At 41.1% G+C, this 16597-nt stretch overlaps 1 protein-coding gene across 13 annotated transcripts in view; it reads right to left on the bottom strand.

Annotated features, from left to right (window-relative positions):
- Positions 1 to 16597, bottom strand: part of Septin11 (septin 11) — a 143588-nt gene that overhangs the window by 10211 nt on the left and 116780 nt on the right. For 5 of the 13 annotated variants that reach the window (XM_040292262.2, XM_040292263.2, XM_040292268.2 and 2 more), the window contains exons 7-10: positions 16170 to 16338; positions 9135 to 9267; positions 7368 to 7555; positions 1664 to 1731 (exon numbers count right to left, since the gene is read on the bottom strand). In XM_040292262.2, coding sequence (XP_040148196.2) covers positions 1707 to 1731; positions 7368 to 7555; positions 9135 to 9267; positions 16170 to 16338 — 515 coding nt within the window. In that variant the 3' untranslated portion in view covers positions 1664 to 1706. Of the gene's footprint in view, positions 1 to 171; positions 3957 to 4227; positions 4985 to 7367; positions 7556 to 9134; positions 9268 to 16169; positions 16339 to 16597 lie in introns of those variants that run through there. The other 8 variants (XM_040292264.2, XM_040292265.2, XM_040292269.2 and 5 more) reach the window with 5 other exon arrangements.

The raw sequence follows: 16597 nt of genomic DNA, 5'->3' as shown, positions 1-16597 counted from the left end.
TCTTGGAGAAGCTGGAGCTGCCCGTTGAGCAGCATCTGAAGTCCACCACATAAGCCAAGAGAGCATGAGACACTGCCATCCCTAGTTATTTTATCCAATATAATAAGCACGTGTATGTCCATATGGATATCAATCAGTGACTAAAAAGAACTCACAAAAGGGCACACAAAACAATGTTTGGGTAAAAATATATTTTCCCCTGCTTAATATCTTGGCACTAGTGATATATGCATAGATTACCTGTTCACCACTCTCCTACCTTAACAGACACCAAATTATGCAGCACGCTGCTGATTAATTTCATACTTGAAAAAAATGAGACTTCACAATAATACAATTATTTTAGTTCTTAAAAAAGACAAGTGTCTAACATGCATCTTACATATATGACAATTCCGCATTAACACTGAAAGTAGATTACACAACAGTTTTAGAAAACACATCGGTTATTTTCAAACAGCAAAATGACAAGAATCTACAGCTACAGTTTAAGGCATATCAGCATATTTTAAAAATTAAGAAATAGACAAAGTTCTAATGCTGTTCACAGCTTAATTTTCAATTTATTTTTAAAAATTCCCTTCATACCTACATACAAACTAGACTTTGTAGGTTATAATTCCCGCTAAAGAATCATCGCACATGTCCTGCCAACAGAACCAGGACTTTGGAAGCTGAGACTTGACAATTCCAGACACTTGCAAAGGGCAAAGCCAAGGAATCTGAATGGACAGTTCAGGTTGGACCACACAGAGACAGTATGACATGGGCCAGGAACAGTTGAAAAACCCGACTCAACAAACCATGTGTGAAACATTTATGGATACATCAAGAAAGTCAGGAAAACATGTGCGTTCATAGGAGGTGCACAAGATATGGAAAATAAGCATATTGCTGGTGAGTTACAAAGCAGGGAAGGAAGATTACAAGACACCTTGCCCAGCGTTGTTATCAGACAGTTCCCTGGTTGAGAGATGATGCCTTTTTAGACAAAACCTTGACCATTAATGCAGAGCCTATGCTGGGAAAACCCAGTCTCTGACCTTCAATAAATTCCCATACGTGCTCTTCCATCACATCCTACAACACATACAACTGTTGGGGGTATGTACAGTCCAGAAGAAGGAAAAAGATGGTTATTATATTTGAACAGAAGATGGGGGGGGGGAGGAACTGGAACTAACTGGCCAAAAAAGAAAAAGAAACAAAACAATGATCACTGTTACTGTTAGCACCAAGGAGAGCCCATTTATCAAGATCCAAAATTTAAGTGATCATGAAGTCGGCCCAGCATAAAAGGTTTCTTTCTTTTTGATTTGCTCCAGTGGAAGGTGGCAGCTTCTCATTCTAGTTTACAACGTCAGAGTCAAGGACTCTGTGTAACATCCAATGATGCCCATGATATTGAACACAGGCTGGGATCAGGATTTCCGATTTCCACATTGAAATCAAGGAGTTGAAAACCATGTACATTGTTGGGGGGGGGGGAAACATGGCCACTTTAGATATTTTTAATTTGTTTAGAAGAAAAGTTACTCAGACCATTTTCTCCCTACCCCCTCAAAAAAAAAAAAAAGGAAAAAAAAAATCCATCCATCCCATTTGTTTTCTCTAATTTTAAAGCATTAGAAAGATCTGGAAGGTTTCTCACTACTATACTTACATGCAAAGGCGAAAGCACATCCAATTAGATTTGAGGATATCATTTATTCCGTGCAGAGCCAAGGACTACTGTGAAAAAAGGCATAGATACAGAAAGAAAAAGAGCAGCAATAACAAACTAAACAGGGCTGGGGAGCAGTGGTAGAAAAAAGTTCAGAAGCAACACATTTTTTTGAAAAAAGCTTCTATATGTTTCTTTTGACTTTTTATTCCCTGACTCTCCATCTGATTCATTTTGCTGTGTAAATTTTAATGCAAAAAAAAATCAATCCAATCAATCAATCATCTTGGAATCAAAAAGTCAGCAGGATGCTTTTCGTGCTAGGCTCATATTGAAAAGCTTTCAGGGATGCAAGAAATAGAATTGAAAAGTATGTTTTCTGGTTACAAGGCACAAAAATGCTCACACAAGCAGTGGTTGGAACAAGCATATGACACAAAGATTCAAGCTTTTGTGTAGTGCTCAGCATAGGAGCAAACGCAGCCCATGGTTAGAGTCGGCATGCCATCTAGTGCTGGACAGCCAGCTTCAGAACTGCTATACAAACAAAAGCTAAGACAAAAATGATGGTCTAGTGGCTTCTCAACCTGTGAAGACTATAACTGCTGCTGGTCTAGTTGGCATGGTCTTTCCTAGCTTAGTTTGCATTCCAGTGAAACTCATTTCCTTATTTTGCCTAATTAAGCCTACATCAGGTTCATGGGAGAGTGTCCCTTCTTTCCCCTCAGTATGACTTGGGACAAAGAGAAGTTTGGGGGGGATCTTTGTTGGAATCAAATACTTATTACTTTAAAAACAAAGTGTGTGTCAGGGGAAGGGAGGTGCAGCATATTCTATCTTGTTTAACTTAATATGCAACTATCAATGGTCAGAGAGGAAACCTAGAGGTAAAGTGTTGGGTTCATGAGAAATGTTATCCTTTTAAGTAAGAACTAGGAGAGGACAGGGTTAGAAAGCTGGGAGGATCTTGTTGGGATCAGGGGAACAAGCATATACAAAGATAAGCATGCAAAAGGACTGGCACAGAAAAGAGATCAGATATGCCCTTCTCCATACAAATCAGGAAGGTAATATATGTCCTGGCATATGAGTTAGTCCCAACCCTGGATGAGACGGTGGGCCTGAGACACAAAGGGCAGGTAGAGTCAGTCATGGTGAGGGGACAAGTGTGGAAATTTCATTCAAGACAATTGGATCTGAAACATAAGCAAGGAAACTGGCAGTGAAGTTGAACTTCTTTTCTTTCCTTTTTATTTTTTGGACTCATGGGTTTTGTTGCCTGCCTTCTCAGTTTTACCTTAAATTGATGATGTCCTTTCAACTTTGTGCTACAGATGACACACACAATTTATAGCAAATTTCTTATGTGAAATATTTGTGAAACTTTCTCTCGTGGTTAGTGAATAGTTTTATTACAAGTACCAATGTCCAGTGCCTCAGCCTGCTGAGAGCAAATGTAGGAAAGGGTCCTCACTGTAAATAGATTGTGGGAAGCCCATCCTCCTCAGTGGAAGATTCTTTTACAATCAGTGATATAGGACCTGACCTTTGAGATCTTGATCGGAGGGAGGATGAAAAACACACTGGCCAATGTGAACATGATCATCATTTCCTTACACCAGTCGGTGCCAACTCGGCCAGGCTTTGAGTGGGTGTTCAGATGCAGTCTCAACCCCTGAGGGGAGACAGTTGGAAAAGACCACAAGCTCAAGCCAATAATGTTAGCCATTAAGACAAACAAAAATTCATGCAAATGTAAAAGTCATCTATGATGCTCACCCACCTTTCTGCCTACGTTCAAATCTATCTTAGTTTGGGGCTGGTGTGGAAAAAAAAACCCAGGGAGTTCGGGATTGTGCAATCATGGAGATGAACAATCAAGAAAATGCAAGTTGTTGTCATGGCTATTCAGGGTTTTAGTTCAGCTGCTGAGGCGGTGAGAAGTTTTCACATCAGACGTACAGGCAGCATTTTACCCACTTTCCTCGATCCAAAGCGACATACAAGTAACAGGCATGCTTCCCGCTGCCATTCGGAACAGGCATAAAGGGCAAATCATTTAATTTCCGGAAACAAAAGTCCAGCTGCACAGAGCCTTTGCTGTTATTCCCTTGTTCTATGGTTTTCCACCACCCGACAACATTCAGCAAAATGAGTTAAGAGTTATTGGTGTTTGGGGAAGGGCAAAACAAAATAAAACAAAAGGACACAGATGGCAGAGATACACTATTACTGCAAAAGCAGGTGAATGCGGGAACATCCTTGGCTTGCCAGGCTTTATGTGAAGCTTGCACTGCAAGTTAAAAACAAAACAAAAAAGTTAGAAATAATAATAAATTAAAAAAAGAAAGGAAAAATTAGGAGCGCCAGCACCAGCATTCAGTGATGGTGAATGCTCATGCAATGATTATGGAACTGACAGAAATTAAAAACCAAAAATTGGAATAATCTATTCTACATGACAAGCAAAAGCAAAATTTTAATACTGAATCAAAGAACACGTAGTTAGTTTCCATTTGCATGTAATTTAGAATTCACAAGTGACTTCTTGAAACCACTGCATGTTCCGGTGGAAGGATTTACTGTTTGTTTTTTTGTTTTCTCAAATAACACACAACCATGATCTACTGGATGCTGTTATCACATTAGCACTGAATAGGAACTTCATCTTCCACTTTTTGAGCTGCTAAAGGAGTCAGAGAATAAATACACAATAAATGCCTTTGTACAAATGACTTAGAAACATCTACAGTAGCTTGGGGATTAGAATATAGTGGATGAAGACATGCTACTAATCTAGTTGGGAAGGACAAAAAAAGATCATTATATGGTTACAGCTACTGCAATGCCGAGAGCTTTCCCCCTCTTTTAGGAACAAAGCAATGCCAAACCCAAGATCCATGTCTAATTTTAGGCAAGTCAAAAACATGCAACTTTAATTCCTTAGCAAAAATCAAAATGTATGTGTGCTTAAAAACAAAGGTGAGTAGATGGTTGGGTAAACTGTTACTCCATGCCAGTTTTTAAATGATGAATCTGAAAGCTTTCTTTTGGATTAGATGCATTTTAACCAGCTAATGCCTACTGGCAATTGTGCAAACTGTTTTCAGAAGAGATGAATACTGTCCACTGAACAACTTACCCTCGGGCAGTCCCACCACTGTGGTGTAGCCGCAAACAAGGAAAGTGACTTGGTGGCCAGAGATGGCAGAAGGTAGGGTCCAGCTAATGGCAGTGCCAGGGTTAGTTCTACTTTGTAATCTTAGGTAATGTTATATACTCTCATGCCACTACAGGTCAAGGAGAAGTATAAAGCCTTACCTATGTTAAAAAAGGAGCGTGTCATTAGAATAGAAAAAGAAAATTTTAAACTATTAGAAAAACTCAGGTAAGCTTGAAGGGGGAAGCATAGCAGATTCAAAAAAGAAAAATGTCTTAGTAAATTTTCTATCCCAAACAAAGCCAGCTCCTAAGAGGTGACTATGGCAGCTCTGGCACCTGATCCAGGTACACTAAGAGGAAGAGGCTGTTTCTGTGCAAGGTGCTCCTCTGGTTGCAGTGCTTAACTATCTTTCTGTGGGCCTCTCTAGCCAAACCCTTCCACTGCCACAGGCAATAAGAGGGGTGGATTTTTGTTTTTCCACTATGACACTTCAGGCCTCCAACTAGCTTTCACTATACAAAAGAGATATGAAAAAATATGTGCCATTGTGGGGCGCAGAACCTGGTAACTATTATGAACCAAGTCTAATGCCATTAGTAACAAAGGAGAATATATACATAAAGCTAAAACAGAATTCACACAGATGTCATGTAAACTTTAAAAGCTTAATTGGTAAGGCCCAAGATGGGAAGAAAATAAGCTAAAATATCAAAGGGGCAAGGAAAAAACCTCCCTGTGCTGGGAAGTTGGTTACTACGTAGATTTTTTTAATGGAGGCACAATATTGATGAGCTCTTGGGATTTCCATTACTTAAAGGCACATTCAGTATACATGAAATATTCTTTAACATTGCTGGTCTTCTATAAACATTTTTAGTTTGAAGACTTGTACCTTGACGCACTTTAGTGTTTTGGGGAAGGAAACCTAGACTTTGGGTTCTCTAAATCAGCAGCTTTTTCTCTCATCCACACCTACAGACATACATGTACACACACACCATACACACATGCACCCTATTTTTATCTCGGGCTAGTCTGGATGGAGGGTACAAAGCCAAATGGCTTTCATGTGTCTTCACTGGAAGAGTCATGTAGCCTCTGAATCTGTGTGTGGACCACATCACCCTAGTGTCAGATACTCTTCCAACACACAGAGCTAAGAAGCGTTCTCTTGAATTGGATTATGATCTGAGCAACTGATTCTCTCAGAATTAATCCAGGATAACCAATCTGGGGCCCTTGGACTCCTCTTTGGTCACTTACATCTGTATCCACCCCAGTTAAAATCACACCTCATCCTCACCAACTATTTCTGTTATTGCTTAGAAAAGATGCCTGCCCCTTTACCCTTGACACATTTCCTGCTACTTGGCAAGTCAGTGTACAAAGTGTAGCTTACTATTCTCTCCGTGTGCCACAGTAGCAGCACATTTTGATCTTTACTATAAGGGGACAATGGCTGTGCTCACTTTTCCCTTTCAATTAGGATTGCACAGACACTCAATCCTATGTGTTAAATTTTAAAAGAATGTAATCTTTGCCTTTTTGAGTATTATATTTTTGTTGTTTGCTTAGTTGCCTGCTCTTTCCCTAGAACCCTATGGCATCTAAGGATGAAGAGCAAGAATCCTCAAACAAGCTCCGAGTTGCTTCATAGCTGCCCTAAGAGTTAACCTGGCAGGTTAAATAGACAAAAGAGGGTGGCATCTGTGGGCTTGCCATTGGGCCACCACATAGGTTCCCTTCAAAGGCCTTCTTATCACCATATTTACTATAACCAGCAGCTATTGTCATAAAACTCACTCTGTATTCTTTAACGAGATTCAAAGGAGAGCGTCAAGTGACAGAATTTCAAGGAAGCTCAAATCTCCCCTGGGTTCAGGCAGCTGCTACTGGAGCGTCCTAAGAAGTGACCAACTCAAGAGCAGAATCTGAACCTTTGGCACATTGACTCAAGACAATATTAAAAACTGTTTTGTGAGACTTGAGGGTTGGCAGGGTATGTTAACGGGAAGGGCATTTTGACTGCATTTCACAATAAGATCATTCACCACCTTGTTGAATTTAGGGGAAAACCAGTGGCTACAAGCAGCTCTTCCCGCTGTTTTAGTTTGGGAACATGATTCTCATTGACTGGCTTGCCAGGCCTTACAACACAGAGTGGGAAAACAATTTGAACAATCAAGATTTTAAGATGCTCTTTATCAAGAGAATCATGAGAACTGTCTTCAGAGGTACTGAAGAGAAATAAACCTGTCTTCTCTGAGAATCCTAGCGTTGGTGCAGACGATGCTATGGGAGATGACAGGTTAGTCCATCCTGATTGCTTGATCAACGTGGTCAAGTTTTATAAATTAATCCTTGTGTACCCTTTAAAAATACTTTTAAAAACATTTATCATCTTCCCTGCACTGTAGAGAAAATACTTGCTTTTTATTTTTCTGGTAATAGACCAGTTTCCAGTCTGTCAATGGGTAAAGCAGACATGCAAGAGGAATAAATTGTTAGAGGTCCCCAGTAGATGGGGTGGCACCTGCTTACTTTTTCTTATCCTTGTCTTTCTTGGTTTGCTGGGCTCCAGACTGCTGGGCCTGGGACTGTAGTAGCTGCGCTGCTGCTTTCTTCTTCTGGAAATTGTTCACCTCGTCCTCGAGCTCCTTCTTCTTGTCTTCCACTTTCTTCTTCTCTTCTTGGTGTGTGCGCTTTAGAAGGTCAAACTTCTCGTGGAGCTGGAGAGAAAAAGAGGCAGACATGCTTGGAGAAGGGAAGGAAACTCTTACTAATGTAGACCATGTGAATCTGCTCAAAAACAAAAGTTGCATCATGTGGCTGCCGGTGCTTTCATTGCAGGAGTGAAGTACTGCCTGGTGGCTTATCGGAGGAGCCAGGCTAAGGTGCTCAGAGCATCCCTGAGACCTAAGCGCCTTTGTTACTTGAACTCCTTGGGGCTAAAAATTCCTTGAAAACCCTGATAAACAGAAGACAACAACAACAAAAAAATCCATCCTGGTAGTAAAAGCGCTTCTTTATTTCTGATTCCTTTTCACTATGTATGAAACACATTAACATAAGAGATGTACACAATGACTACAGAGATATAAACACATATCCATATTTAAAAAAACCACAATCACAGGATGGGGGTGTAGCTCAGTGGTAGAGTGTCTCCCAGCATGCATGAGGCTCTGGATTCATTTTCCAGCAGACACACAGACACATTCAGACAAACACAGAGAGGGAGGGATGCAGAAAGGGAAGAAGAGAGGGAAGGAATGCTTACTAGGTAATTTTAAATTTTTACCCATTATCTATTTGGTTCTTAAAGCCATAGCAAATAAAGCTCAATATTCCTTTCTCAGCAGCAAAACCATCTTGAGTGCTTAGTTATTCAAATGACCTCTAAGTTTTTATTAGTCTTTTAAAGATAAATTAAAATAAGATAAAGTTACTTAGATGATTTCATTTAGAGAAGCATTGAGTTATAGGTCAAGCACTTGAGATACTCATTTATCTACCAGCAAAAGCAGACATCTCTCTCTCTCTCTCAAACAGAATGGGATGAGTGTTATGCTCAAAATTCATGTAAACTTTTAGGACACAGTTAGTTTGGCCTGGGGGTGGGTATCAAGGTTGGAGGGATGCTGAGGTTAGGAAGCGCAAGCTGGTAAGGGAGAAACCTGGGCACAGACGTGGAGTATGGGTTTTGCTTCAAACTGCAACTCATCAGAGAATGCCCTCCACTGTTTAGCCGAATTGTCTGATAGACTAAGATAATAATAACAGTTCCAGAATCCAGACTTTCATATGTCAAGAACTGTAAATTGAAGAAACACAGAGCTGCAAAGACCCTATGATCAGGACTAGAAACCCAAAATCTAAATCATGCTTCCTGTATGGTTCCCAGTTTTTCATCTGCAAAATGAGGGTAAGATTATCTAGCTGGGTGTGGTGGCGCACATCTCTAACGCCAGCAGCTGAGGAGGCTGAGGCAGGAGGATTGCAAGTTCAAAGCCAGCCTCAGCAATTTAGCAAGACTCTGTTTCAAAATATTAAAGAAAAATAAGCGGGGAAGGGACTGGGGATGTAGCTCAGTGGTTAAGCATCCCTCAGTTCTATCTCACTGTCAAAACCAAACCAAAAGAAAAAAGATATCTGGCTCACTCTTCTTGCCAGGTTAGTATGCCACTGTGATAAAATATGTGCGGCAAGTACTTGAACTGGCATAAAATCCTATAAAATGCAAAAATATATATATATTATTAAAATAATTCTAGATTTTTGTTCATTGCAGGAGGACAGACAGCTTACCTCTTTCTCTGCCTCTTTAAGTTCAGCCTCTTTCTCCTTCACTCTCATAACAAACATCTGTCTCATCTCTTCTTCTTTCTTCTGCAATTCTCCCAGGAATTCATTCCTTTTTGCTTCATAGGTCTCCTGAAGACTATTCAAAATCCACAAACCAAGGGCAGGGTTATGAAACTGCATTGTAATGAAATTTCAGTGTACATCATTTCTATCCATCTACTTCCCAAAAAACAGATAAAGCTGCTGCCTACCATATTAAAGCTCAAATAGAATGAAAGGGTTTTTTTAAGTTATTTACACTGGGATTGAAAAGACAAGGGCATTGAAAACCAGAAATGAGTCAATAAACACAATGCTGCACTAAGGGAAATCACTAACTAGCAAAGTTTTATCTCACACACGTTCACACAGAGATAGCCTGGGCTGAGGATGTGATTTTGAGTTTTAGAAGATGAAGGTGGCCTAGTAGGGGTGAAATGAACAGGGAATGAAGTCAGACAGAGCAAAATTTGAATTTTGGCCCCACCAACTGACTGACCTTGGGAAAGGACCAGCCTCTCTAACTCTGCAACTGTGAGACGTGGATACAATAGCACTTACCTTCTGGGATGCGATTATTAGAATTAGATGCAGGACAAGTGAGTAAAGCATTTGACAATAAATCAGTGCTTAATAAATGTTCCCCTTCCTCCACTCATCTCCCTCCAGCCCTCAATCTGAAAAACAGACTCAGTGAGAATACTAGAGAGACAAGAGTACTTCTAAGGGTAGAAGAGAAAACTGCTACTTTTCAAGTTATATCACCAAATGTAAATCGTGCAGGAAGGATTTTATTTTCATTTTAAGCCCCATCTTCTTCCTGTCTGCAGAACTGAGAGCCTAATATTTTATACTGAGTGCCATAACGCAGCTTTATCTCTAAGTCAGAACACTTACAGAGAAAACTACATTTACAGAGAAACTACCTTTGGTAACACAATCAAGAAAACACACCCCACCCCACAGGTGCACTATAAATAGCTGCTGATTTTACAAGGTGTTCATCCCCGCCCCTACCCCATCAGTTTCCCGAGAACAATGGTTGTATGGAGTCTGCAATACAATGTTTGTATTACATCTACCTTTACCCATAGACCTATTCACCCCAGGGATAAATTACAAACTGAATACAAACTGTGGAGGACCCAGGGTCCCTGTAAAGCCCCCACAATAGCCATAGAAACATTAGATGGAAAGAAGTGGGGGGCAGGGCATGAACTGAACAATTAGGTTAGGATTAGAATCTATTAGTCAGGATGGTACACTTCTATAATTATCACCCTTATTAGTTTATGAGAAATAAATTCTCCAGTCCCCAACACTGCCAGCCCTATCTACTTGTGAACAACCATGAGTCTTGAGTTTCCATAAATATATTTAGCTTTCATATTACGAGACAAACACAAGTTGGACAGTGTTAATGTTAGGTAATACTAATAGCACTATTTGGTCTATAGTCACTGAGAGATTGAATTCTGTTGGCAAGAAAACTATAAATAATTCATGAATTTGGTTTTGTCAGCTTGTAATAAACTCTTCATCACTGTTATGTGGGTCAGAACTACCAAAGGAAGCTAGGCATGGGGGTGCACGCCTGTAATCCCAGTGTCTCGGAGACTGAGGCATGAGGATCACGAGTTCAAAGCCAGCAACTTAGTGAAGTCCTAAGCAACTTGGCAAGAACCTACCTCTAAAAAAAAATCTACAAGGACTGGGGTTGTGTATATATAAAAATTGGCTTGGTGGTTAAGCACCTGGGTTCAATTCTTGGTACGAAAAAAAAACTGCCAAAGGAAGAGAATGACTTGTCCTTATTATGAAATGTTACAGAAAACTCAATTTCTGTTGATTTTAGTATAATGAACACATCTCTCTTCTAACAAGCAATGGAATACCTTTTCATAGAAATAATACCCAACATGTGGTGTTTTAGAGATCACCACCTAGTTTCAAGAGAGGATCTCTGAATGAGGTTTCCAAAACTGAGAGTTAGGTGCTGTGTGTGCTTCTCCTTAAAAGGATTCACAATGCACAGGGCATCCCCCCTGGCAGCACAGCAGCATACCGGGCACACTTGAGTATACTTTTTCTAAATTCATATTTCCAAGCCCACTCCTAGAGATGTGGATTCAGAACATCTGGCTAAGGTAACTTCTGTTTTGTTTTGAAATGCTTCCCGGGAGATCACAGGTAACCAGCTGGCTAACCACTGCTTATTTGAGAAGCCCATCAGTGAAAGAAACAGGTGGACTTGTTTTAATGTTTTTTCATAGGAACTTTCTGAAGGAACTCACAGATAGAATGTGGTTTGAGTAATGCTACCCCAAATACTGAGAACTCCCACGATGACTCTGTTGTTTCTAGTCCCAACCACCTAACCTAACCCATGCCCCAGTTTCTGGAAATACATTTTCAAACTATGTATCACAGTCCAATCATAGATCTCAATCATGATTAAAAAAAAAAAAAAAAAAGATTGAGACTAGGACAGAAAACAACAGAGTGCAGTGCAAACAGAAGAGTTGGTGTGTCGACACCCGATCACAATGGAAAATGTTTTGTATACTCCAAATTCCTGTCTAGAGTGCCCTGACCTTGAGAAAGCCTAAGAGCACCTTTGCTATCAGCAAGACTGGTCTCAGCCACAGGCTGGTAGTTCCCTGAGCCAGCACAGGGGAAAAGGGCTCAACAAATGCTACTACTTAGTTATTCTGTACCCTACGATGTGAACCAGCTTTGACAAGGGAAACGATAATCATAGCAACATATAAGAAAGAATCCTAAAACCTTAGCCCAAGGAACCAAACAAAATTAAGTTAGTTACTTAAAAATAATTTAGAAAACCTATTATATCCACAGAGTCCTATTCCCTAGGCACTTCCACTAGTTGAGCTGTGATTACCCAGAGACTGTAGAAACCCTAATATTTCCAGGTATCAAACTCCAGTTCAGAAGCTGGGATTGTAGCTCAGTGGTAGAGCGCTTACCTAGCATGTGTGAGGCACTGGGTTCGATCCTCAGCACCACATAAAAATAAAGTTATTGTGTCCATCTACAACTAAAATATATATTTCAAGTATAAAAAATAGAAACAAAACTCTCACAAGGGCAAGAGGGACCCCAAAATGTTTTAATCTCTGACACAGTGGTGGTAATGAGCACTTTCTGTGGCCTGACTAGTGGTGAGTCAAGAAGGGGCTTTTTGTGAGGAGGAGGAAGCAGTTTGAGCAGGGACTTTTGTACAAAGGGCAATGGTATCTCAGGAAAAAAAGAAGTGGGGAATAGCCAAAGGAGACACAATCAGGTCCAGTGGCAGCTTAAGTCCTCTCTCCTCATTTACCCTAAAATGCCACTCAGAAAGAGAGCTGGAATAAGAGGGCCCTGGGTCGAGGGAAGAGATGGCTGCTCTCGTTAGGTGGAAGTGAGTTCCAAGGCTACAGGGCAGCAGTGAGCATACACGGGGGTGAGTAGGCACAGGAAGGGTAGGCTGAAGCCTGGATATCTATGCTCTCTGCCAGGAGACAACAGAGACAGCACTCTAAACACAAGCAGGTTCAAGGACAACCCCAGGGCCAGACTCCATTAGCTCTACTGCCTCTGGTGTGCTTCTGAGGCCTGAATTCTCCCGTCACTGGCAGCCCAGCTCCTCATTCTCACACTACGTAACACACACAGGTAACAGCTGTCACTACTAGAACTGATCTTAAAGCTCACTGTCTATTACAGACACGATATACACTACTGCTTAAAGGAAAGGATAAATTTCAGCAAACACCCACATAGAAATCTACTTTGAGGATATTAAAAAACATTAAGGTTTTTAGATTCCTCCAAAGTCATCCTAAATTCATATGGGGAAAAAAAAAATCTCCTATGAATATCCAGGAGTGATGATTTTGAAGTTGAAATTCTGGGAAGTCCCTGAAATCAACTGTCGTTTCTGCTTTTCCTAAATTCTGCCGTCCTTCACATGAGGTCGCCTAACTCCACTCCTCCCTCAATGGTCCCAGGTGCTCAGGAAGTGCTAGGTAGGATAATGATTCCTTAGGGGAAAGGCTCAGCTCTTTTAAAGTAGTGGTTTCCAAGAAAAGGAAATCAAACTCATCTCACATTGCTCTTTACCTTCACGTATAAACCAATGCCAACTTTTTTGTTCTAAATGATCTTTCCAGTAGTGAGAGGGACCTGCTTTGAGTGAGCAGCTTTCCAATTTAAATGGAAAACAGGGTCCTGTTTATTGAGAGGATACAAAGTATTCATTTTTAGAGGGTCTGTTTTTTCCTACTTTTATTTTTTTTTCTTATATAGGGTAAAGAGTAAAGATCTTGGTAATAAATTTGTAAGTGTGATTTATTTTCCCTTTTCATCATCAAAAAGGAAACTTTAGGCCAGTAGAAAAGGGACCAAATGGAAATGGGGAGACAAGTTCTCTATGAGTCAGGTAAGCTCAATGACTACTCTCACCAATCCTAAAGGCCCTGTCTATAGAGTAGTCAGAGGAATGGGTTGGCCCAGCAACTCCCCAGCCTTGTAGAAACTCTGCTGGAACCACCCAGCTCCATTTACCCTGGTGGGCACTTACTCTGGGCTTGCAGGAGATGCCTTAATTTAAATGCCAGCGACAGAGACAGCAGAGCAGGTGGCAAGCTAGCACCTGGGGGGAATGCCCAGCATCCCCAGGTTCCCAGAATCCTATAGAGCCCTGGGTCACCTGGCCCCTTCTGGTGGTGGTAGAGAGCTAACAGTAGTATCAGATACTCTTCATATTCCACAGATTTCAGAATTAAAAAGAACATAGCTGTGCTGAATGGTTCCGAACACTGTGGGAGGCAAATTACCTCTAACAAACTCAGTCACACATTCTAATTTTTATAGCAATTCACAGGCTCCAGGTTATGATCTAGTCTAGGTTTTCGAAAATTATAGCCCAAAGACCAAATGTGAGTCCCTCCCACCTGTTTTTATAAATAAATCTTTACTAAAACACAGCCATGCCCATTTATACTATGGCTTGTGGTCACTTTCAATTGACAAGAGTAGAATTGCTTACTTATGATGAGACCACATGGCCCGCAGAAGCGGTCCATTATAAGGAGTCCTGGTGCTAGATCTAATCTGTCCCTGATCTGGCTCAAGTGAAGAAACTCAGGCCTGGTTGGGTTAAGGATGTGAGTAGTAACAGGGCCAAGACTTAAACCCAAACCCCAGGAACTTTTCCCAGTGTTCTTTAGCACTAGCTGGATCTGAACAAGTGGGGGATGTAGCCCAGTAGCAGAGCACTTGCCTAGTAAGCATGGAGCCCTGGGTTCAATTCCCAGTACCAGGGGTGGGGCAGCTTGGATTTGAATGAATCCAGTGAATGAAATCCAATTTTATGGCAGAAAATTGAATGAATCGAATTTTATGGCAGTTCCTTTGTTTTATTTCGGGAACACAAATACTCTATGAAATACTAAAGATAGCCTTTTCTATACAAAAACTATTTTTATCAGGTTTAATAACCATTGAATGAGCCTAATTTTGTGGGACTATTCTTTGGTAAATGCATTTCAAGGTAACTAAACCTGTGTAGACAAAAAGGCCTCCTACTCCTAGACTAAGAAAGTAACATTTCATTCGGCTGGAGAGAGTCAGTTTTATAAGGCCCCAGGGCGGGATACATGATGCAAATTCAGCTAGAAGTTAACTTCTTGGTGAGCAGCCCTTTGTTTGGGTCTTCATTCTCACCAAATACACACATGCCCATGGGCCTGCCCAATAGCACTGTAGCAGCGGACCAGTGGAGGCATTACTGAATTACCTCCAAAGGAATTGCAGGAAAAAAAAAAAAATGAACCTCTTCTCTTTCCCCAAAGTAGCTCAGACCCAGGGGACAGCACAGGTTGCCTCAGGTTCTGTGGATATCAAAATGTTTCTGGGCTAGCCACAAAAGAGAAAGAAAACAGTTTTTTTCCAAGGCATTGCAGCCTCCAATCAGAAGAGGCAGCCAGCACAGACAAACCTCACATCATTTCAATTCAAATTCCCACTAAGAAATAGGTTGGGTACAATCCTCTCCTCTACCAGAAGGTGGCAACCTGGCTTGGCAGCCTCACCTTCCAGGGTGACCCAGAGCTGTGCCTCTATCACCAAGCCTGGTGGGCACCAGTACTCCAACCCTGTCAATCCTTTCCCTGCCACTGGACTCTAGCAAGAACTGCACATTTGTTAGGGCAATAATTCTACATTCATTACTCCTTTTCAAACTTTACATCTCCATCCATCAATGATGTGGGAAAATATATATACATTTTCTAAAAGTTATTCCCTTTCCTACTCCTCTGTTGTTAGAACTGTACTGGACCACTGAAAGCTAGTAAGAGCGCTCAAAAACACCAAGAGCTTTGAGAAGTTAAACCTATTTGGCAAAAACGTGTGGCTCAATAGCTGGGCACAGTGGCGCACACCGTAATCCTGCAAATTGGGAGGCCAAGTCAGGAGGATCACAAGTTTCATGCCAGCAGCAGCAACTTAGTAAGGCCCTAAGCAATTTAGTGAGAGCTTATCTCAAAATTAAAAAATTAAAAAGGGTTGAGGATATAAAATTAAAAAGGGTATGTTAGTGATAACACTCCCCTGGATTCAATCCCCAGTACTAAAGAGTGGGGGGACTGTATGGACCAGGATCTTTACTCTGCAAATCTAACAGTTAGGAGCCTGGGCTCAGGAGTAACATAGTGAAGCTCAAATCCCACCTATCTCACTTACTTGTAGGGTATTAGCTAGGTTGCTTACACTCTTTCAGTGCTGTGAGTTTCATCATCTACAACTCTAGTTAGTTACAATAATTCAAATAGTGGTACAGTGGTTATCACAGTGCCTGGCTTTATGTTCCTTGAATCTCCTTCCCCAAGCCACTCCATCACCAACACCCCAATCCAACATGCATTTTCTATGATGCACCAATGTGCTACCCCCAGCACTGCCAGATAGACACTTAACAGCTGGGTACCCTCATACCTGAAGGGTTTGCTATCAGGGTCAGTGTCCTTGAATCCCATCTCCTCAAGCTTACAACGCCGGTACAACTCATAATGGCGGGTGTGTGTCTGTTCTCTCAAGTCTTCCATGTTCACGCGAATCAGCATCTCCCGCAGCTTCACAAAATCACAATGGTTTTCATTCTCAACTGCAAATGATGGGGGAAAGAAGGAGAAAGGGCTATTAGCAACATCACAGAAAATCTTAGATGCTTCCAAGATGTTGCTACCATCACTCTGAACTCTCTGAAATCTCAAAACCAACTAAAGGTGTTTTACAGCCATCAGAAAGGATTTCAGATAGCACTGAAACTAACACTAATGGTGGTAAGGCTAACTGCCGGGTGCCTATTCTGTGCAAAAACTCAGAGAGGAGTTTTGACTTTATCCTTCACAGATTTCGACTTT

Source organism: Ictidomys tridecemlineatus, chromosome 9, assembly GCF_052094955.1.
Source record: "Ictidomys tridecemlineatus isolate mIctTri1 chromosome 9, mIctTri1.hap1, whole genome shotgun sequence".
NCBI lineage: Eukaryota > Metazoa > Chordata > Mammalia > Rodentia > Sciuridae > Ictidomys > Ictidomys tridecemlineatus.
Note: the sequence above shows the minus strand (reverse complement) of the source record. Positions and strands in the feature narration are given on the sequence as shown.